The 24,061-nt window shown below is 36.5% G+C and overlaps 5 protein-coding genes across 8 annotated transcripts; 2 read left to right on the top strand and 3 right to left on the bottom strand.

Moving 5' to 3' along the window:
* LOC105162611 lies at nucleotides 4,813–5,652 on the top strand. Its single transcript, XM_011080685.2, has one exon. It carries the CDS (start codon nucleotides 4,865–4,867, stop codon nucleotides 5,468–5,470), a length of 606 nt encoding a protein of 201 aa, XP_011078987.1. The 5' UTR covers nucleotides 4,813–4,864; the 3' UTR covers nucleotides 5,471–5,652.
* LOC105162501 (protein EMSY-LIKE 3-like) lies at nucleotides 6,523–11,302 on the top strand. 3 transcript variants are annotated; one of them, XM_011080534.2, is made up of 9 exons: nucleotides 6,523–6,671; nucleotides 7,532–7,734; nucleotides 7,847–8,203; nucleotides 8,295–8,483; nucleotides 9,374–9,442; nucleotides 9,877–10,077; nucleotides 10,160–10,228; nucleotides 10,312–10,369; nucleotides 10,911–11,302. In XM_011080534.2, exons 2-9 carry the CDS (start codon nucleotides 7,636–7,638, stop codon nucleotides 11,051–11,053), a joined length of 1,185 nt encoding a protein of 394 aa, XP_011078836.1. In that variant the 5' UTR covers nucleotides 6,523–6,671; nucleotides 7,532–7,635; the 3' UTR covers nucleotides 11,054–11,302. The 3 variants fall into 3 exon arrangements, with proteins under 3 accessions (XP_011078836.1, XP_011078834.1, XP_011078835.1); XM_011080532.2 differs by having other exon boundaries at nucleotides 6,534–6,742; XM_011080533.2 differs by having other exon boundaries at nucleotides 6,537–6,742; nucleotides 10,929–11,302.
* Nucleotides 11,467–13,362, bottom strand: LOC105162500. Its single transcript, XM_011080531.2, has 2 exons — nucleotides 12,892–13,362; nucleotides 11,467–12,092 (listed from the first exon to the last, which is right to left on the bottom strand). Exons 1-2 carry the CDS (start codon nucleotides 13,256–13,258, stop codon nucleotides 11,770–11,772), a joined length of 690 nt encoding a protein of 229 aa, XP_011078833.1. The 5' UTR covers nucleotides 13,259–13,362; the 3' UTR covers nucleotides 11,467–11,769.
* On the bottom strand, nucleotides 14,733–18,205 carry LOC105162499 (DNA ligase 1). 2 transcript variants are annotated; one of them, XM_011080529.2, is made up of 3 exons: nucleotides 17,536–18,205; nucleotides 16,699–17,401; nucleotides 14,733–15,910 (listed from the first exon to the last, which is right to left on the bottom strand). In XM_011080529.2, exons 1-3 carry the CDS (start codon nucleotides 17,916–17,918, stop codon nucleotides 14,819–14,821), a joined length of 2,178 nt encoding a protein of 725 aa, XP_011078831.1. In that variant the 5' UTR covers nucleotides 17,919–18,205; the 3' UTR covers nucleotides 14,733–14,818. The 2 variants fall into 2 exon arrangements, with proteins under 2 accessions (XP_011078831.1, XP_011078832.1); XM_011080530.2 differs by having other exon boundaries at nucleotides 17,555–17,696.
* LOC105162498 lies at nucleotides 20,495–21,983 on the bottom strand. The gene has a single exon (XM_011080528.2). The coding sequence runs from the start codon at nucleotides 21,792–21,794 to the stop codon at nucleotides 20,763–20,765; it is 1,032 nt and encodes a 343-aa protein (XP_011078830.1). The 5' UTR covers nucleotides 21,795–21,983; the 3' UTR covers nucleotides 20,495–20,762.

The raw sequence follows: 24,061 nt of genomic DNA, 5'->3' as shown, positions 1-24,061 counted from the left end.
CTTTTATGGAGGCACACCAGCCCTTCTTCCGGCAGGCACTTAGGTCCTTCTTATGGGACTTGTAAGCTCTGTCCCGTGCAGACACCTAAACCCTTCTTTGCAGAGACATCTAAGTCCTACTTCCTGCAGACATCTTATTCTTCCTCCTGAGAGGTTCCTAGGTCCTGTTCCAAGAAGAACACGACCCTTCTTCGAGGAAGCACAATAATTTTGCTTCGTGCCAGACCTATTTATAATATATAAATGTCTTTCTTATCTAACATTCCATTGTAAAAAATAAAGACCTACATGCAAGTAGGGAAAAAAAGGCACACTATTAAGCTCTCCTGTGGAGACACCTTCATAAAAAATCTTGCTTCGTACAAGCACGAAGTAAGCTATTCTTTTTCTAAACATGTTTATGATACTAACATTTTTTTGCAAGAATTCAAAAAAAAATAAGAAAAAGAAAAAACCTCCTCCTCCAGCCTCACTTCTAAAGACATTTACTCTAATAAGTGTCGAAATCTTCACTTATTAGAGTGGGGGGCTACTTATATACATAAAAATGGATTGGCTGCCTAAAGAGACTCAAGCGGCCCAAAAGAAGAAATGGAAGACCCATGATACCCCCTAGGAGGCCCAAGTCATGAGAGGGCCGTAATACCCTAGAAGGCCCGAAGGGATCTGGCAAACGGCCTTGGCGAGTATCTTTCAGATAACAGATTGGCAAAGGAAGGTCCAGACAACCTAAGTAGCCCAGAAAGAAGAGAGGATGCCTAGAACATCCCCCGACTTGGACTATGATTAAAGCTCAACAAAACATTCGGCCCAAAAGGGCCACACATGTGGCAATCCACTCTTCCGCATGACATGTCATCAACCCAAGTATCAACCACCTTGGATCGCATCAGCCCTAGCGGGGAGGACCTCCCTAGTTGCTAGGACTCACTATGGATGAGCGGTATCCCCCAACTGAAGAGGACTCCTACTAATGCACATACAACTACGAATAAGGATGATTTATCCCTTATCCCCAACCATTCTCAACCAACTTCCACAAGAATCTCAGGTGGGGGATAGACCCCCAACAGATGGGGGTACTCCCCTATAAATACAAGTTTACTCTTCATACGGGGACACCTTCCCGACACCTTTCTTACTCTTTGGACACCTCCTCACGTCCCTCACACCCCTCTTACTCTCTAAACCATCTTTCTCACTCTCTAAACATCATCTAAGCACATTATCACATGTTCGTATACTTTTCATCGACTTTATTCATCATATCTCAATTTTTAATTACATTTATTTACTTTTTGCCTTTGTTCAATCTCAAATCCATTATTAATTTGGATATTGGAGTGCTAACGCCTTTTTTGTAGGTCGTCCCTTCAGAATTTGTATTTACTTCGAATCAAGTTTTGAACGATTATCCAAATCTTTTGGACCCGTGCATTTTTTGAACGCATCAATAACCATTCTCAATTGATAAAATATATAAAAATTAAAATATTCTTACATATATATATTGAGTATGTTTCGATCAGTAGGTTAAAGTATGGAAATAGAGATTTATATAATGGATCAGAAGGATAGGCCCAAAATCCAGTAATTACATTTTCCATTAATTAGCCCAAGTACTATCCCTTAGTAAGAAGGTTCAAATGATGCCCTTTTAGGCCGACGGTATACTTATTGGGCTTGTGGGCCCAATAATATAGATGTCGATCGCTCTCACACCCACTCTTTATATATATATATATATATACATATATATTTAGAAAAATTACACTCTTCTTTCTTTAAATTTGATGTAATTACACATAAATTCTCTGTAGTTTGAGTCAGGCTTTAGACTAATCCATGGGGATCCGCCTCCTTAATTTTGAACTTGAACAAAAATAATTGGGGACGAATCAAATAGATTCACAATATGTAGTTGTTGAATGTAATGGAAAAGACAATGCAAATTATGTAGAATCATATTTGACTCTTTAATTATTGAAATGAACACGAAATACAAGTAAAGTGATGATTCATCAAAGTACATGCTACGATGTATAAATCGTGAATACGTATACAACTACATCATACGTACATAGATGGAACAGAAATCTTGGTATGTACGCAAGACATGCATCTTGAAAACATTAGGATGCACCAATTATTGATGATAATGTAAGTAGACATGAAGTGAGATAGATAGATAGGTCTCCCTCTCCCATGATTGTTTCACTTTCTCCCATAATTGGTAGCATTGCATAAGGTAAGTAACAAAAGGGCTGTTTGGCAGCTCATTCTTGTAATATTTGGTGCAGCTAATTGTGAAAGAGTTGAGATTCAGTGGATCTTGACAGCTCTGCACTCCTAAAGCCAAATATTTTGCTTTGTCATAATCTTGATCTCATTCAATATTTGTAAATTCTTAGCCAAGCAATTTGAAGATCTTCATGATGTCAAATCATGGTCATACATTTTGTATTAATGTTTAGGTGCACCCAAAACATATATATATATATATATATTTCGACAATAAATATTCATCTCATTATTGGTTGATTCTAGATGAAAATAATAATAAACTATGTTCGAATCTTGACCAGTTTACTACAAATTGAGGCTAGTGATTAAGAATGAGCCAACGAATAAATTTGATGTCATGGGTTCGAATTCCACTGAATGTATGTTTTGGTGATCAGTTTATTGATATATTAATAGAATCATGCAACTTACCGCTTTAAGAAAAAAGATATAGGAAAAAAAAAAAAGTCTTTGTTTGGTTTTAAAGGAAAACAATAATAAAGAAGATGATTATAACTTTGGACTAAAAATAATTAATTTATATAATTATCTTTTTTTCTTATAGTCTTAAAGAATATAAGAAAAATTAGGAATGATGCTTATATTTGGTAGGAAATTAGTGATAGATGATAAAAAGAGAAAAAAAATATTCAAATTTTCATGATTGGTAAATTTCCATTTTTTACTTGTCATGTTAGAGTTAGTAAATATTTAGACGGGAATATTATGCTCGGCAAATAAGAAAAATTCTTATTCAAAATAGATTCGTTGAATCAAATCAATTATATGATTAAATATTTTTCCTGAATGTACAATAATCACACGATAAGTATATTATACTTATTATATAATTAATTTAAATTCAATCAAAATCGATCATGAATTCCCAGGAAATAGTGATTACTTAGACTAAATATTTCGAAAATAAGTTGGAGGAAAAAACGGATGTAATTTAAAATAAATTAAATGGAGAAATTTCAAATTAAAGTTTAAATTGTTGAAGTTGCACGGAACTGTGGCTGATTGTGACTAATGATTCCAGGGAATACAATAAAGGAAAGGTGATATATATAATATTTATATATATATATATGTATGTATTTGTATCCCAATCTTGTATTTCACATTGAATTCAACTTTTAGTAGTGAACTAAAGTGCTTCATCCACTATTTTTTTACATAAATTATATATAAATTTCCCTAATTAACTCCTTATCAACACTAATAATATATATTAATTTTATCTTCTACTTCCACATCATTCTGCTCATAATTTGTTGATCATCATATCTAATCTATTTTATTTTTTAAAATTAATTATTATGTCTCTGTTAGTATACGTACATGTGCTCGATTTTTTCTGTAAATATGAGAGCCGTATTCATAAATGATACATAATTAAATTTATGGCTTTTATGATTTGTTTTGTGATATAAATAAATATTAAAATATTCACATAAAATAAGATAAATATTCACGTAAAATGAGACAAATATGATTGGTTTTCGAGAATGGGGTTTGTTTATCTGGTGTTCACACTCTGGCTTGACTGCTAAAAGCCCAACAAGAAACCCAAATATTACTATACAGTTGCTTTTTGCACCCTCTATTTTACTCAAATTAAAATCTGTCATGGACCACTTTTTCTTTTTTCTATTTTTTTTTTCTTTGCTAACCCGAAGCACCTTTTGTCTTATAAGCTTACACTCACAATCGCCTCAAGTTCAAAGATAAAAAGCGGGCTGTCTGAAGAATTGAAATCATTTATTGGGGATTGTTTGGTGATTGGCAATATTCTTGTTTTTTACTGTCTAGGTATCTTAATATTTGTGGACAAATTCATCCTCTGGATCAGTTTCAAATTGCCCCACCAAACAGGTGACTTTAAATCTTTATATTGATATTTTTATTTATGGATGTATTGTATGCAGACCCATTTTGAATTAAGCTCAATTTTATTATATTTTTTAATTTTTTAAAAAATACTCGTATCAATAGTATAATAGTGTGATATACATATACACAAGATAAGAAATCTCCACACCAAAAATAAAGTCAAAATTATATTTTTGGTTCTGTAATTATAGGTTGGTAGCACTTTTGGTTTTGAAAATTTAGTTTTGAATATCTTATATTTGGTCCTATTTTAGCAAATTTAATTATGTGTTGATAGTGTTAGTGCTAACGACCTGTAATTGTATGACAAAAAATGAAATCTAATTCACAAATTGTCAACACTAATTTGGTCAAAAAAAAAAATGATGAAATGTGAGATACGCGGACTAAATTTCATTAAAAAAAACTAAATATATAAATAAAATAAGTTATAAAATAAAAAATATTAATAAAATAATTATAAAATAAAAAATATAATTTGAGGCATAATAGTAGTGTGGGTAGTGAAGTGTAAACCCAAGAAAGAAAAAGTCCGACTTCACAATCTGCAAAGTAGTTTCCACTTTATTCAAAATCACCTACTAACTAGTCACAATATGGAAAACCCAACCCCAACACCAACACCCCCCTCCCTCACCTCTATATAGTCCAAACACATATCATATTTTCTACTCCAAACGCAAAAATGGCTGCCCCCTCATCCCTCAAACCTCACAATTCCCTCAATCTTTTCTCTTCTTTCACCTCCATCAAGCTCAAAACCCTCTTCCAAACCTTCATCTTCTCCCACATCTACCCCATTGCACGTGCCGTCGCCAACGCCAACTCACTTCTACTCAAACTCATCAGACAAATACACTTCAAACACTTGCTGCAAATTATGGAAATATTCCCATTGATGAAGAAAAACAAGAACAAGAGTAAGAAGAAGACGATCGTTTTCGGGTCGTTTAGGTTGCACTACAACTGGTGCTCGTCCCATGTGATGCCTCTAGCAGGCGCGGAAAGCTGTTCTCATGATCATGTGTACTATGATTCCAGTTGGAACACTGTGATCAACCCGTCCGAGTCTCAGCGGATGCAAGATCATCATGGCAATGATGATGACCAGCTTTCGAGGTACTTGGAGTGGCTTGAGGACAAGGGTGATCATCAGTGTGAAGAAGCTTGGAGCTGCAATGAGATTGACAAACTTGCTGATTTGTTCATTGCAAACTGCCATGAGAAGTTCAGGTTGGAAAAACAGGAGTCTTATAGAAGGTTTCAAGAAATGATGGCTAGAAGTGTATGATGAGTGAGTATGTACAAGTTGAGGGTCTCTAGCTATAGCTTTTGCTTTGCCTTTGATCATATGGGGTTTTCTTTTTTTTTTTGTTTGTAATTGGGGTTTTGGTGAAAGCTTTGTGGGATTTGTGCAAATTCAGTGCTGAGCTTTATATATAAATTAATTTGCTAGCTAGCTCTTGTATAGGACTATGAAATTTTTTATTCAAATTAGATATGTCTAAATTAAATTAATAACAAAATAAATATAATAATTAATTACTTTTTTTTTTATATTTATCGCTTTCTAAGTACAAAAATATATATGAAAATATTAAATTGATAAGTGTTAAAATTAAAAATTTATATAAGTTTTTTTTTTTTCCTGATGTCAATATTTTTTGCCCAAATAAAAGAGGGTAATGTATAAACAGTGAACTTTCAGAAAAAATATAGATATAATTTTAAAACTTTTTTAGAGAAAAAGATAACCTCGTATTTACAAATGAGGTCTAAACATAATTAAAATATTACACAAAAAATCCAACTACATAACGGGGGGTAAAGCGATTTATTTTATTTTGGTAATGCTGTAATTTTAAGGATACCATCTAAGAATTGAAGTATTAGACTATATATTAATAAATATTGAAACACAAATAATAGGTGGTGATTTGTAATTAAGTATATTCTATATCTATTAAATATCTATTCATCTAAAAATTAAATTGTCAGATTTTGAGCCCATCATGGCCACAACTTGTATATATATATGTATATGAAATAATTAATTACGAAAAAATTGGAAAAGAAAGGGCAGAGGATGAGACTCCATAAATATTAATTAAATGACTTGTAGTATTTCTTTTTTTCTTAATTTGTCTTCTAATTTAGGAAAACAAAATATTTCAGACAATTTTGGTTATGGGCTCTCAAATGTTTTCGGCCACTGTAAGAGATTTAGTAGGCCCAAAATGCTTGAAGATGGGCCCATAGGGGGCACCGATCCGGCCCAATTTCTTTCAATTTCCGTTTGCATTCCCTCTTTGCCACCTGCCAGGGGTTAAAGATTGCTTTTTCGCATCTGTCCGTCCTCATAAATCATCTTTCTTTCTATCAAAATCTCTCTCTCTCTCTTTCTCTCTGTGTGTCTGTGTTTGTGTGAGGAGATTGTTGGCATTCTGGGAAGACAGAAGAAGGGGAAAAGGAGCAAAAGAAAATTTCTGAAGGTATTGTACGATATATTTGCAGTTGGATTGACATTGTCTTTCTATGGAATATGGAGTTGTAGACAGCAGCGGTGAGTACATTTCTCTTGTTTGAATTATTTGCATGCAACGGAAAGAACATATTTATGTCGTTTCTGAGGCTGAATTTTGTGTTCTATTCATTAACTGAGGTTTCTCATGGATGTGTGGGCGTGCGGATGCTTTAGAATTTTCAGATCTTGGATGTGTTTTTGGTGTTTCTTTGTTAATCTTGTAGGGTTTTGTGAGCAATTTTTCCGAAAAAGTTTATGGTTCGTTGATTTTGTCAGAGGTACGGTCGAGAAATTGGGTTTGCATGTTTAAGGTTTAGGGTTTTGAGAATTAAACTAAATTTGTGCTTGAAATTCGGATGAGAATTGAATTTTTTTACCTGGGGTTGTGGTGCCACAATTTTTTCCCCAGTTTTCATGAATTAAGTGCTCCGATTCCGTTTATTTCAAAAACTTAGGTTTCTTTTCACCCTTAATAGAGTTGGAGTGTGAATGATAAGAACAAATATAAATTGGGGTTTGGCCAATATTTGGCATAAGTTCCTTTTATTTCCATTCTGCTTCACGAGAGAGGCAACATATATAATCCGTAATGGATTTAATTCTTGTTGAATAATTTAGTTGACACGCTGTGCTGAGTGCCATTTGAAAGCGGTTCAAATCGTTTAATGAGACTGTAGCCATGCCATTGTCGGTTAACATATTGTTTAGAAGCTATCTAAGTAAACTTTGTTTATTTCTATCAGCTATTGCATCCAAATGCTTAGATCTAGTTGCAGTTACCTGTTTGGATTCTTTGGGTACTTCATCTGTTGGTTGAAACAAGTGCAGGTACTGATGATGATAATCCCCAACCACTATATAATAGAATCCCAGTAGGAAGTCGCGTCGCAGGGAACGGAAGATCATTTGTAGCCTCAGCCCCGTATCAGAAGATGCAGACTGATATTGAATCTGAAATCCACAATCTGGAGCAAATAGCTTATGGAGCAGTTCTTCGAGCTTTCAAAGCTCAATCTGATGCACTTACATGGGTATATTGTTTTGCGTTTATTTAAATTATTTTGCTTTGGGTTCTTAGTTCTGATGTTAGAAGTATGCCTCTTGCTCAGTTGCATAATGCTTCATTATATGAATGTTACCCAGGAGAAAGAAGGTCTAATAACAGAACTAAGGAAGGAACTAAGGGTGTCAGATGATGAGCACCGTGAGCTACTCACTGAGGTCAATGCTGATGACCTCATTCGCAGGATTAGGGAGTGGAGAGAGGCAGGTGGAAACCGGAATGTAGCACCCAGTGTTCCCCAGCATGTTAACAATCAGTTACCAAGTCCAACAGTTTCAGCATCTCGTAAAAGGCAGAAGACATCCATGTCAGGAAATCCATTCGGCTCTGCATCTCAATCTCTACACCCCCCGTCCGTGGCTGGTACCGCACAGACATTATCTTCAGCTGGGAAATGGGTCCCTACTTCAGGGATTGGTGGCCGAAGGCCTAATGCCGTACGTTCGAACAATTATAATAAGAAATAGAGAGATGGACGTCAAACATTAACTTTGTGATTAATTTATCTATATTTCGGTTGTTTCATAGGGTCAGCCAGCATTCACCCCATCAAAACCCATGCAATATCAGTTTACTGATCATGTTTCTTCTGGGGCTCCAATGGATGACCCTTCTGAAAGCTTGCGCGACCCGTTAATTGGTAGGAGAGTGATGATAAGATGGCCTGCAGACAATAACTTCTATGAGGCTGTCATAAATGAATACAATCCTGTAGATGTATGTTCTTTTCCTTTTCGTTTATCTTTGTGGCCCTGTGGTTTGGAGAATCTCTTTGAAGTGTGTTTACTAGGATTTTTCATGGCATGATATAGATCTACGTGAATTTATGTGTACCTTCCTGACATGTATGGGAAGTATAGAAATGAAGAATGATACATACAGAATCTAAGACCTATTCACTAAAGTGTGGTAAATCAAGAAGGAAACTTTAGAACCTTGGTGCTGGAACTTTGTTTCTTTTTTTGACTTTTCTTGTGCCAAACTAGTTCAAGATCTACTCAGAATTCTCAAGCGTAACATAAAGTGTAGCAATTGATTTTCATTTATTCTTGCTCGTCGATCTCATGTTTTTGTTTGATTTTTGACCTTTTATTTTGATTGACAGTGCTTCTGTTGGATTATGTGTTTTGCAACGCATTGTTCTATGGCAATAAGAAGAAAACTAAGATTTTTCTCAAATCTACTGTTGGCATGTATGCTCAACTTTCCGTAACTGAGAATGTGTGATGTTGCCATTTTGCATGTTCAAGTTTAAACGGCGTCGTTTAATATATGAATCACAATTGCTAGTATAATAGAAAATGGCATGTTGAGGTAGGTCATCTCTGATGGCGCTCGATTCTTTTCTCTTTCATGACAGGTTTAAATCTATACGCTATAGCTGTTTGTTTGTCACAGTTGTAGTGTCTGTTAAAACCGTCTAAAGAGATTTGAAATTATACATCTTCCCTTTCTATGATTTTGGATTTTGAATAGGAAGTTGCTAGTACATATTATTGTAGGACTTGTCACCTTTCTTTGACATCTAATGTAATCATCGGATCATTAATCTATCAGAACCCCCCCAAAATCTTTCTAATTTTAGCTACTTTTCCTTGTATTTTCAGGGCCGCCATTCTTTGGTTTATGATAGCAATACGCCGAATGCGACCGTGGAATGGGTTAACATCAAAGAGGTGGCCATCTCTCATTTCTGTAGCTCGAATATTTCTTTTATGGATGCAGTGCCTCATGGGATCTTGACATTTGTTTTATAGTTTGTACAAATCATAGATTCAAACCACATCAAATTTGTGTGTTTTGTTTGAAACTATTCAAATGACATTAACTGCCGATAACCCAATGGTTGACACATGCTGAACCTGATTAACATAGTGATTTTTTCTCTTGTCCTGAAAATATGAGCTTTTGAGAAGTCCAATCACCAAGGTGATTGAATATCAAGGCTGAGACAGCCGCTTTCATTCTCATAATTCCGTTCTCTATGTGTGTTCGCGACCATTATTATTAACTTCCTAATTGATCTCAAGTTATATTTTGGTACTTTTGCTCTATTGTTTTGTATGCCAACAGATTTGGAGCTTTTTTTATAAATTGACCCTTAATACAGGTTCCCCCAGAGGATATCCGGTGGGTGGGTGATGAACCTGTTATATCTCGACTAGGTGAGGCAGGTGCACCTAACCTTGGAAGAGGGAGAGCATCCTCAATGAATCAATTTGCTAATGAAATTCGGCCTTCACGAAACGGGGTTACGAAGGATGATTATGAGGAAATTGAAATATTGCACACTGACACATTAATTAAGAAGGTACTTCTATATGTCGACCTTGTTGAGATCTCGTGGACCTTTGCAAGTTTACCTATTATTTTCCATGCCTTTGTTGTGGTAGGTGGAGAAGGTGCTTGATGCAAGTAATCCTGATATCTTAGAGATTGACAAGGCTAAAAAAATGCTTAAGGTTATCATCAATTTTAATACAAAATTATTAGCTTATGTCTTAACCCATTTGCCCTAAAACTTTGGTTATAATTGGTGATGCAGGAACATGAACAAACATTGATTGAAGTCATTCAGAAACTTGCTGATGCCTGTGATAGTGGTATTAAGCATACTTCCAAAATCTGATATGTCAGTTTGATTATATCATGCAATTTAAGTATATGTTCCTTGACTATTTTTACTGCATGAATCGCACGTTATCAGACATGGACTCGTAATAAAGTTTCCCCACCAATTTGGCTCTCTTCCTCATTTCTCAATTGGCTGCAACCTGTCCTTTGGGTGTAACTAGCGAGAAACATCTTGATGTTCAATAATGCGAAAATTTGGCTCTCTTCCTCATTTCTCAATTGGCTGCAATCTGTCCTTTGGGTGTAACTAGCGAGAAACATCTTGATGTTCAATAATGCGAAAATTTGATATGTATAGCAACTGAAATCTAGCAGTATAAAAATGTGCCCATGTGTTGCTTTATTGATGCACTGATTCTCTAGCCCTCAATAGGAGTCTGCATTTTTATTGCTTGCACTTACAAATACATGCCTTGTCTAGGCAACAGTAAAACTGTAGCACAGTTTTGTCTGCTTGCAAGAGCTATAATCTAGTGTTTTGGTTTTATCTGATTCTTCTTCACCTTTCAGTTTTGATTTTTGCATCAGATGATGAGCGTCCATCCGCACCTGGACATTCAACAGGCACACAACATAATGTTGACCATCGTGGCCCAAGCCATGAGCCTGAGATTACTGGAAGGGCCAGTAGTTATGAATTGGCAAGAGGTTGAGGCGCTGCAGACTTCAAGCAAGATGTTACCATTGTCTATAGCTTAAATTCCCCCCTCCCCTTTCCCCGTAGATACAGATTCCTAACTGTAGTTTAATGGAGTTAATAACATAGATGTTTCCTGTATACTACACATTAAGAATCATGTGCGTCTACATTTTACCTTCTGTGTGATTCAGAAGTAACTGTAATTTTAGGTTGCATTCTTCCTGATGTCGCTTCTCAGGCTGTATTCCAATTTATTGTTTAATCTTGTGTTCACTTCACATATGCACAGTAAGCGTATATGATTCGTTGGTGCTTTTTTTCCCCCCATAATTGGCATTATATGTAACTTGAAATACAAGACGAAGCACCAAAGTTTCTATAAAATAGCATTTTCCCCCCATAATTGGCATTATATGTAACTTGAAATACAAGACGAAGCACCAAAGTTTCTATAAAATACAGGGTCCGTGCGTTACAGTTTAGAATCTGCAGAATTGATGCCAGGACTCCAGTAATATTTGGCAAGATGGGTTTCCAAATTTGAAAGGTATTCTGCCAAGTGAATACCTGCTCAACTCTCGACACAAGAAAATGAGGTTACACCTCTTACTTCATACAATGCAGCAAACAGCTGGAACACAGTGCATATAGAAGCAATACATTACCATCATTTAGGAGGATGGTGTAGAAATAAATTTGCATCAGCAGCAGGCGAACCATTTATAAACCTCACAATGATGAAATAAATTCTATGATTAGATTCACCATCTGCCCATCATAAGCTGGCCCTTCCATTTGAAAATGGCTTACTCCTTCAATTAAATGCGTTTGTGTGCGGCCAGCTGCAGTCTTCAACTTGTTCTCGAGCTGTGACACGCTTGTGAAACCATCCCTTGTACCCATTACAAAGAGTTTAGGTTTTGGAGATTGTAGTATAGCTTTATGGTGCCTACCGAAGAGAATAGAGGCAGTTAATCCAAAAGGATAACCTAAGCTAACATAGCCAACAACTCCATCAATCCGATCAACTGCAGAGCCGGCAATTGGTGCACCTGGGAGCCAAAGTTACAGACACTATATTTAGACACAAACAAGAATTCTAATCCAAACGAGTTCCACCCTCTGAGGGCAGAAGTTTAATGCAAATACCAAGTCCAATATGTCTAGCTCAAAATTCAAAAACATGTAGTCATCAGTCCATTGCATAACAGAAAAGAAAACAAACTCTTAGCGTGTTGAAATATCTGAAAATACAAGCTGACAAGAGGAAACACTTCTAATTGTCATTTCAATTTCAGTTCAAGAATAGCATATTGATTGAAGAAGCAAAGAACAGCAGATGCTAGCATTTTGGCATCAACTGGAAGCTGGAACTGCACCATACTTCATTGAGCATCTTAGTTTGATGAAGTTTTCGTAATACTATGCCCAAGAATTCATCATAATTTGATACAGGACTCGGAAAGTAACAAAAGTGGCCAGCTATGAAGTATGAAAAGCATGCTGCTAACAGGAGTTGCAGATCATACCCATCAAACTTAAGTGTTTCGTGTCATTTATGTGCTTCAAAAGTTCAAATAACTTCATTTCAATAGGATTCAGTTCAAAAGAGTTGAATTTGAACTTGCCCACTTGATATTTTCTCATAAAGCTTGAATAGATAAGACAAACGAAATGATATTAAGCATATCAAGGTATCAAACTACTCAAGAGTCAACCATACTGGATTTTTAAGCAAAATCTTTTGATAAACAAAATCAAAATCAAGCACATTTTAATTGACAATAGATTCAAATCAAGATTATATGCGATTAGCTCGCTCCTTCACCAAAAAAGATAACAGACAAGTACCAGCTGAAGATCCGACGAGGAGAATGCGTTGGGCGGAGAGATTCAAGCAGGCCCATTTGCACACCGAAACGACATCGTCAACCTCGGCAAAACCCGTGAGCGATGCCCGGCCAGTGGACTTTCCGACGCCCCGCATGTCGAAGGTGACAGCTGCTAGCCCCCTGTCGGCCAGCCCTCGTGCAATACCCTTCATCAATCCCTGGAATCCCCCAAGAACAGAGTACGGGTGCACCAAAACGACAACCAAATTGGAGTTTTGATGCTCCGAGTGACCGGCGGCGGGCCTGTAGATTCTGGCGTCCAGGGTTACGCCCCCGGCTGACTCGATTGCACAAGTCTCTCTGCTGGTGGAACTTCTGCTGCTCATCTTTTCCTTGTTTCTTGGGGAGGGTAATGGGATTGAAGGACGACATCGTCGATACCATTATCATTACCGTATATATGTGTAATTTGTTGTGAGTAGTTGAAAAGCTTTAATTGTTAGTTGGGAAAATTTTTAAGGGCTTTTTTTCCCCTGTGCCAATTGAGATTGAAAGAATATATATATACGACCTATATATGCAATATCTCATATTTGGAGCACCACCGTACATTAAATTTGTTTTCACTACATCGTTTATTTTACGGGATAATTACACTTCTATTCTCTAATATTTAGTATAATTAAAAGTAAATTCCTTGTCATTAAATTACATCAAGTATTCTTTAAGTTTGTTTCCATCTAAAAAATAAGTCCGTCTGTTAGTCAAAAAATTCACCAAATTTGTTTATATTAACAAAAAGAATCTATATTTACCATCGATTGACTTATTACTGACTTACTGCACGTCAAATAAATCTTTTTATGACAAAATTATCCTCATACGTCTTCACAAATTAATGCATGTGAGGAGGTATATCTTCAATATTATAAGGGTAGTTTAATCCGAAAAACATTATTTGACCTGCAATAAATCAATGACAGTAATAAATCAATCAATGGTAAATATAAATTTTCATTCAGTTTTTTTTTTTATTAGTATTAGCAAATTCAATGAATTTTGACAACGGGGGACTTATTTGTTAGACGAAAGCAAAACTCACGGGTGGTAGATGTAATTTCTCAAATTTTCTTAGAATTCCATAAAATTGTAATTTCTCAAATTATAGAGGGTTTACGTGTAATTATACTAAATTTTCGGAGAGATGAGTGCAATTATCCCTAATTTTATATGTAATTTTTTAGCGTTAATTACATGTGAAATTATACTTTTTCCACTAGAATTTTAAAATTATACAACCTTAAAAAATACACTATTTTCGTCCATAATTCCCTTTTGTTAGGGTTTTGAAAGAAAATGATGGCATAGGAAAAAAAAATTAAATAAATTTTTAATTTTACTCATGTAATAATTTTGTACTTATAAACGCAAAAAAATATAATGATGTTAACCTCACTTTATATATTTATACATTTATTTCTTTATAAGTAAAAAAATATACAAGGAGATATTAAATGAAAGACAAAATTGAAAAATTAAATGTGATTTTTTTCGAACATCAATATTTTTCATACAATCTCTAACTAAAGGGGGTTAGTTATAAACAAAAAAATTTTTGGAAGGGTGTAAACATAATTTCAAAATTTTTTTAAAAAAATATATATAATTTTACATTTTTAAAGAGATTCCAAATATAATTAACCCATAATTTTGTTGTGTATGAATAAGTGGTGATAATGATTTTTGTTTGATTAAATAATAATATAGCTTTTGTTTTAGTTTTAATAAAGAGATGTTAGTTTTGAAGAAGTTGGAAAGGATATTTTCAATTTTTATGTTAAAACCAGCTTTAACTCAAAGTGAAAAACAAAAGCAAATCTATAAAGAAGGAACATGAATCCATACACTAAGTACAAATGTGTCTACCCCTTTTTCTTTCACCATTGCTATAACTTCCTTGATCTTTTCTTTGGCTGTTTTGAAGCTGCAGCCTCCGTTTCCGCTCTTTCCTTACCCCGCTTCCCAAGTGTAGGAGGCGGCGCAGCCCCTCTCTTTGGCGGTCTCCCAACGTTCCTCTTTGCTGGACTCCCCTTCTCCTTCTCCTTCTCCTTCTCCTTCTCCTTCTCTTTCTCTTTCTCTTTCTCCTTCGCCTGCCTCATTTCCGAACTTCTCCGAGTAACCTGTTCTTTCTTCTCGCCACGTTTTGCGTTTTCGTTTTTCTTTGATTCAGATCCTCCTTTGCTGGTTGTGCTTTCACTAGTCAACGGTGTGTTCTTCAATGCATCGAGCAAGACACCGTTGTTTGAGGATGAGCCTTGCTTCATTCTATTCAAGAAGTTAGCTGCCCCTCTTTTCTTCGAGTCTGATATTGGCTGGTTCTTCTTGTTCTCGCCCTTGGGCTCTGCTTGCTGTGACGATGATCCTCCCTTTACCGGTTGTTTCCCTGATTCGACCACCGAGTTTTTATTGCTGCTGCTGTTGGTTTGATTCTTGTTTTTCTTTGAGTTGGCCGAAGCTGAGGAAAATCTATCCCTCGTCCTCTTCTTCGTGATTTTAGGCTCCTCAGACGGCTGGGAACGCTGCAGTTTGGCCTCCTTCTCCTCCGCAAGCAATGAAGTTTGCTCTTTCTTCTTATCAGCTCCTGAAGACGATGCCGATGCCTTTGCTGCAATCGAACTGCGTTTACGACAGACTATCAAGGAGCCTGATATTCGAGGCTTTAGCATCAAAGAATGTGAAGACTCAAGATCTTCTTTCTTGGGCAATGACAGGGACTGTAGAGAAACTTGTTTGCCAGATGAAGAATCTGACTTGGCATATATCTGCGAGAACTCTTTCGAAATGAGCCGTCGAATCTCAGCAGCAGCATTGGCCTCGGGGGAGTTTTTGCTAAAGAAGACAAGAGCATTGTTGACAAGCAACAAAAGATCGCGAAAAAACTTGCTCTTGGAGCCTGAATACCATCCTTCTTTCAACCTTGTTTCAACTGTCTCAAGATCTATGTGCTGGAGGATCAACTTGTGATATTTCGAGGATTCCTGTAAAAGAGCCATCATGTCATAGGCCAAAGATTAGTAGATATCACACTTATTTGATGATCATAATCTACAGTATCAAGTAGCATAAGATGGAAGGGGAAAAAACATCTTCAGAAACGGATGCACACCAACTTAGTCCCATCCACGGTCTCATACAATAAGCCTTGGGCCATTAGTAAATTTTGAATCGCAAGTCAAATTCTAGTGACTCATAGGTTTAACATTTCTGCCGATAGAAATACAGCCATATTAACTGATCATCGTAAAACACAGTGTTAGGCAGCCCAAAAAGTGTCACCATTTAAGGCGCACACATTGTTTGGCTGCCCAAAAGTTGCTTCTTACCAAGCTGTCTGACGGCAAAACACAACCTGACAGCTATTATTATATTATTAGAATGAAGAAGTTTAATGCACTAAATTCAGTTTGTAATATGAATGGCCATCTTTCTTAAACTGTACTTACAAAATTTCTAATGGACCAAGAAAACAGCAGCAGTCTAGTATTTATCATAATTGAGTAAAGACGTTTTTTATTTTTCATCAATGAAATGAATAAATCGCTGATAAAATTAATTAATTAATGCAGAGTACTATAGTTGACTGGTCAATCATCAGCGGAAAAAATAAATCTCTGCCCTTAAAAAGCTACAATAAAAAATCAAAACACGTCTATTTTAGTTTAGGGCACAATCATTAAACCATGGAATTATTATTACTATTAACGCTTAGCTAATAAACCAAAATACAAATTTTGCATATACAGAAATTAATAAATATAATATTCACCTGGCTCCGGAGCCGCCGCTGGAACGTGGAGCCGAGCTTATGAGCCCGGATGCCCTGCAGAAAGTCAACCAACGGCTGCGATTCGGCAGACAATTCTTTTACGGCACGAGATTGATCCTCGTGTTCACGCTCATCGCCATTCGTACTCCCGCGCCGTCCCTTATCACTTCCCTCCTCCTTCCGCGATCTACTAGCTGTACTCTGCACATCCGAGTTTTCCTTCGTCGCCTCCGCTCCCGCGCCATCTGACTCGGCCTCCGATTCAACTAAATCTGCCGAGTCACTAACAGGCTCGGCTTTTGCCTTCCGTTCCGACTCCTCTATGCTATTGGAACTCCCGTTGCAGGAGTCCTCCCGGACCGACTTCTGATCCGGTTCGGACTTCAGCTCAGCCGGCTCTTCGCTCGTCTGACCGGTTCGATCCTCCCTTAGCTCTCCGCCTCCCGTTTGAGCCGGTTCTGATTCTTTCTCGCCAGTTATCAACTTCTCCGCCCCGGGATCTGTGGAGTTTGATTCATTCACCGATAATTGATCCTTTGCCAATTCTTCGCCGGCGGCCGGTTCTCTGGCCGTCGCCGGTTCAGACTCCGGTTCAATATATCTCTTCTCTTCACTCATCTTCTCTAGATCCGACTCGTGTTTCTCTCTCCTCAGGCTTTTTTCTCGCTCTTCTTCCATTCTCTTCATCTTTAACTCCAGCGACCTATACAAACACTAAATCAGAAAACGGGAAATTTTGAAAAAGGGAAAAAGAAAAAGAAAAATGATCCCCATTCCAACAAATTTTCAACGTTCAGATCTCCAACAATTAAATATATACACATCGTAAAAGAGTACTCGATGTTGAGATCGTAACGTTGGACTTCGCGACGGAGTTCCGCGACTCTCAATTTCCTGAGCTCCTCCAGCAAGGGCACGGACTCCTCAACGTTGGATTTATCGTCGCGAGGCTCATCGTCGTCGAAATCATCATTGGGAGCGACGAAGCGGCGTTTTAGGTCAAGATACTTCAAGCGACAGTTGTGTGGGGTGAGGGAGAGGTTAGGGTCAGAGGTGCGTTTGCGGAGTTCAGAGGCAATAGAGTCCCAAGCGGCGGAGGCGGTGCCGTGGCGGTTGACGGCGAAGGCAAGGAGAAGCTCCTCCCAGGTGCCCCAGGAAGGGAGGGAAAGGTGGTCCTTAGGAGCACCAGTGGGGGGCGCGATTCCGTCCGGTTTGGTCATGGGAGAAAAGAGTTTTAAGGATGCGGTGGTAGAGTTGGAAATGTGTTTTTATAGTTTTTTGTATTGGAAGAAATATTTTGTATATTTAAGGGATGGTTAAGAGGTGGTGTGTTATCAGAGGTCTAACTCAACTCTAGGGTTGTGTTTTTGTAGGAGAGACCTTCAGACCCTTTCTCTTCTCAAATGAAATTGCATAATATTACCCTTCCACTCCTCCCTCCCTCTTCCCCTTTTATACTCACTCTCCACTTATGGACCCTTCTCTCCTACACCCAATTTCACTCCCCTCCCTCTTCCACTTACTCAACCCCATTTCCTACAATCATATGAAACCACCCATTCTTAATTTCAAGATTGTCTGTTTAATGAATATGATTATGTTGATTTAATAACTGAATTTGGATCCTTAATCAGATACGATCATATGGGTCGAGCTTATTTTGTTTGAATCCGATAATTGTCGTCTCAAACTGAACATACGATTTTCTTTCTTGATTCGTTCTGTATTTTTTAGGGTTTATTACTTGAATTTTAGATTTTCGATTAAATTGGATGCAATAGATTTGATATCTCAAGTTCACTTTTCCTTAATTTGAACAAGGATGGTATTGTTATGGAGTATTAGGGTTCATTTATGTATGGTTGTGAAATACGTAAATTCCAAACTTATAATAATTCATTTTGAAATTTGGGCTTATTTGAATGGATCATTTTGAGGCCATACCTCACTCTTAAAAACAACATTCATTAACCTTAGCCACACAAACATCCAGTCCCAATCATTTCATGTTCGCCCGATATTTATGTAATTTACATTGTCACTTTCTCAAATTAAATTCAAATATATAAATATTTCTTCATTTTTTTTATAAAATTATAGTTATACCCTTTAAAGTTATATTTATAATTACAATTACATCCTATATTCAAATGCAAAACTTACACAAATATCTTCAAAAAAATATTATACTAACACCCATCAAGAGGTGTAGCTGTAATTTTATAATATATAGGGAGTATTTGTGTAATTTAGCCTCACCTCATTAGGTGTCAATGTAATTTACCATATATTTTTTTTAAGGATTAATGAAAAATTATGCCGAATTATATAGATATTTTAAGGTTCTTTTCTTAAAATGATGTCGATGTAAATTACAATAACAACACCAATGAGTGTACTTTTAATTTAGGCTAAATTTTATTTTACCCCTTGTATTTTCTTGAAATAACTAGAAGTCCCTTAATGTTTTAAAAATAGACTAAAAACCCATGTGTTTTACTAAATTCAGCCAACCCCTCCATTGGAAATTAATGAAAAATGGGATGCACACGTCTAAATAAATATCAAAATACAAAAAATTACATTACAAAGACAAATATACTAAATTTTTATTTTTTAAATTCAGATATGTACATGAATATAAATATTAAGCAATTATAATAATTATAAGTTATAGATTAATTTAAGATTATAAGTTATAGATTAATTTAAGTACAATAATTATTTAAAAATATTCTTAATTAATTTAAATATATATTTAATTTTCTAAATTTATTTTTAATTAACTAAAAAATCTTAAATTAAATAATTAAATTAATTATAAAGTTAAAAAAAAATAGGGACAACAGCCGCGGCTCCTGCATAGAAGGGCGACGATGGGGTCAAGGGTGACGTGGGTCGAGGAAGCAGTAGGATGGGGCTGGCGGTGATTGGGGTGGGGAGGAGGCAACAGGGGTGGGGGTTAGTTAGTGTTTTTTTTTTTTTTCTTAACTTTTTTATATAATAATAATAATTTTTTAAATAATTTATTGAATTTAGATCATTTATTTTTTTAAAATCTAACGATTGAAATTAATTGATTAGATCTAACACAACAAAAAGAGATTCAACGATCATTAAGATAAAAAATAATATATATTAAGTAAGGTATAACCATCATTTTACAAGAAAGTTAAGGTTGTTGAATTTAACGAAAAGAGGCGATTGAGCTACGTTTAAAAAATATGAAAGAGCTTTTTACCTTTTTTTTTTTTAAATAAAGATGAGTTTTTAACGAATTTTTAAAAATACAAAGAAATTTTATTAAGCTTTTAATTTATGAAAGACAATCAATATTTTTATAATTAAATATATATATTAAAAAAATATCAATGTAATTTACACTATACAATGGTATTAAAATTGGAATGAGATTGCAATACTTATATTGAATTGATTTCTTATTTTATTTTTTTTTTAAAAAAGAATACGAATAACATTAAAAACAGTTATTTTTATTACCGAGTGAGGTATTAAAAAATTATGTTTAGTACGTATGACCTTTTTTTCTATTAATAATAGATGATTTCATTAATTAAATTAACTGAATTATTGTTGTTTAAAAAAAAAGTTTGAAAGGGCATCACTTTTTGAATTTCCCACAAATTTAATGTTGGGCAATGATTAAGCAAATTGAAAAGGAGAAATGTGGGATTGTTGTCATCTACTCCATTTGTCCTAATAATTAAAAAAGAAAACAACCTGCTTTAGTATACTTGCAATCAAATTAGAGGAAACATCAAATTGAGACCATAAGTAGTAATGAAGAATCAAGATTGGCATTCATGGACACATGAAAACTCACAACAACATTCACAATATTTCTCATAACTATGCAATTTACACCATCATATTATAATTCAACACTACACCAAAACAGACCACCACTCCATATCCTTACAACTCCAAAAACACCATTCATAAACATCCAAGCAACCTTAAACAAAACTAATATCTTTCACTCATACTCGTATATGAATCAAGTGCAACAACAAGAATCGATAGATTAAGCCATCTTTAATCCATCATTTGCTTTCCCCACCATCCGATGATTTCTTGTCACTGTTGCCCCTCCGATCAGCTCCACCACCCGAGTATTTCTTGTCGGTACCGCCCCTTCGGTCGATTCCACCACTGCCCGAGTATTTGTTGCGCTGGTGTTCGGATAAGAAGTCCATTTTTCCGGCAGCTATGTCTGATCTTAACTCGCTCAAAGCCTTGCTCAAAAGCCCATTCTCAGCTTGAATTACATCAAGCTGTTTCTTGACTTCCAAACACGCCTCTGCCAGTTTGTCATACTTCTCACTGGGCCCTGCTTTCTCACTCTTCGAGTTATCTTTTGACACGTGTTCGATTGCTATTTTGTTCATCACCAACAGGGGCAGCCTAATCCCACCCGTCCGGTCATCCCTCCTCCCCACCACGACCGCGTCCACTTCATCCGCCGCCGCCTCCTGCGGCGGAACCCTAAGCCCCCACCGAAAGTTCACCATCGCAAAATCCCTTACAGGCATGGCCGTCCTGGCGCTCAGCTCTGCACCTTTAACCAGCCCATTCAACACCAGCCCCGCCGCGGCCTTCGATTCGACCGTCGCCGGGAGGAAACCTCTCCCCTTAAAATACCCATTATTCACAAAGCTTTCCTCATCGACGACCTCTCCGTTTGATTTCTCCCCAGAATTCTTGACAAAAACAGAGGAATGCGATTTCTTGAGGGAAAAATCGCCGAAATCGGGCTTGAAGTGGATGAAAAAGCTGGGGTTCTGATTGCCGATGAGGTTAAATTCAGCACTCATGGTTAAAGGGCTCTTGATGGGCGATCCGAAATGCCCAATCCCGGTTTTGAAAATGAAGCTGAAGGGGTTTTGTGAATCATTGGGGCGGTAAGAGAACTTGAGCGAAGGCCCGGAATCAAAAAAGGTGCTGAGATTAAGAGACAATTCTTTGGATTCTCCGGCGGAAACCCCAGACTGAAACGGGAAGTTAAGAATGTTCAACGGGATTTTAGCTCTGAGCAATGGCTTCTGCTCATCCCTGAACTTGATTGAAGCCTTCATATTGATGGAGTGATTGATTTCTGAAGTGGGCTCAGCTGCTCAGAGTGTAGAATTTGTGTGTGATATATAGGGTAAAGAGTAGGCGGAAATTTTGGTGGAGAAGGTGGCGGAGGAGGCGAATCAGAGATTTGGGGCTGATCTGGAGTCTTGAAGTTTTGGCATATCTGAAACTGCTGAAATGACAATTTTGCTGTTGAGGAACTTCATGTGAAAAAGTGTTTGTTCTTGATAATCTGAATGAATGGTAGGGGTGAAATTGGGATTTCCAGGGGTTGAGAAGAGTACAACAGTAACAAATTAAGAAATAAATTGAAATGTGGGAGGCAGCTCTAAGTTTATTTGAAATTCAAATATTTTGGATTTGGATCTAATCAAATTTTGCTGACTCTTTTCTCCTTAGCACCAAAATAATTATTGGCGGAAAATCAAAATTCAAAAAATTCTCACACTATAATAAAATTAGTTAAATAATTTTATATTTAAAAATAATGAACTATTTTTAAATGATTTATGATGATATAATAAGACTTTAAATGGATCAATTAAATAATAATTGGAAAAATTAAATCCTTATTTTATGATATTATATCTTCCAAATGGATCATTTCCTAAAATATAAATAAATAAGAGAGACAAATTTAAATCCTTATCTAAGGATATTAATCGAGATACTTTTTATTTCTATTTAAATTTAAATAAGTATATAATATTTATTTTTATCCAAAAGATTATCAATTTTTATTTTTGATAAGTCAGTTAGTAATATAATTTAAATTTATTTTGATATCTAATAATATTTGATGCATGCAAAGCAGCATATATGATGAGATTTGTGAACTTCAGATCTTATTGGACAAATTTCTTCATAAGCCAAAAGCAAATCCTAGCAAAAGAAATATTTAGCTACTCCGACGCTTTAATCAATACACAGGTTTAGAATAATAAAATTTGAAAAGAAAAATATAGTAATGAATGACAAGCTATGATGCTAAGATGATCAAGAAGTTTGTGCTAGAAAGAGTGCTTGTGTAAGTAAGAAAAGAGTTACTCTTAATTGGGGAGGTCAAACCTACTTTTATAGTTGAAGTCCCCCATTGGGTGAGGAGTCTCGTCCCTCAACGAGTCGGGGAGGTGGTTGCTGTGGATGGGCCTCCTTAGAATCCAATATTAGTTGGAGAGGTTCAAGAGAATCCGACTTACTTGGGAGAGATCGAAGCGGGATAGGGTACTCCAACTTTATTGCTTTGGCCAAGAGGCCGTCAAAATCTTGAGATGGCTTCTTAGCCCAAGACTTGAAGAAATCTCCATTCAGTAGTCATTGGGAGAAGACACTAACCTTGACCTTCTGAGTGGCTAAAGGCACTTCTAGAGCGGCCGTGTTGAAATGGTGGAGGTAATCCTTCAAGGACTCCCCCTCTTTTTGACGAATCACAAAAAGCTTGAATTTTGTCTTCTTATGCTTCATGTTGCTGGCAAATCGATGCAAGAACAAGGATTGAAATTCTTGAAAGCTCCCAATCACGCCAGCTGACAATTGATTGAATCATTGCTAGTCAGCCCTAGCAAAAGTGGTGATGAAGACTTGACACTTGATTATGTCAATGTAATGGTGCAAGAGGGTTGCATTCTCGGAATGAAACAAATGCCCCTAGGGCTCCATGGTGCCATCATACTCTGTGATGGTTGGGTCCGACAGTTTAAGTTAAACTCATCCATCATGACTCGCTCAGTGAAGGGGATGCCACATTGTTCCTTCATCAATACTCCCCACTTGGTATTGAACGTCTTGAAGCCCCTTCTGCAAGCACTCTAGATGAGTAATCTACTAAGGAGGGACCCCCTCTAGGGGCTGTGGGGGCCTGCCCTACTCCCCTAGGAGAGCTGTTTGGACCTTGAGCCGGGGGCGCCTCCTTGCCACCTGGTGCTTCAACGGCTTCGAGAGCCACCACAGGTACTTGAGTTACAACCATAAATTGCACCTACACTGTTGAGGCAATATCTACTTCGTAGTCTCCAATAGCTTTGTAGCAACCTTTCGAATGAGGTATCTAATGAAATGCTATTACGTGGGGGATTCGCCAAGGGCTTGGTGAGCTTGGAAGATCCTGCTATCGTTGGAGGAGGGGTCAAAGGTGTCCCTACCACCACGGAGGGCTTGAGTGCTCCCAAATGCTTTTACAATCTTTTGCTTGCTTAGATCGTTGTTTAGGGTTTCCATTAATCCTCACGACTTAATTTTGTGTTTCCACAGACCTCCTAAGAATTCA

Source organism: Sesamum indicum, linkage group LG5 (assembly GCF_000512975.1).
Source record: "Sesamum indicum cultivar Zhongzhi No. 13 linkage group LG5, S_indicum_v1.0, whole genome shotgun sequence".
Taxonomy (NCBI): Eukaryota; Viridiplantae; Streptophyta; class Magnoliopsida; order Lamiales; family Pedaliaceae; genus Sesamum; species Sesamum indicum.
The sequence above is the reverse complement of the archived record's forward strand: the minus strand, read 5'-3'. Positions and strand labels throughout refer to the sequence as shown.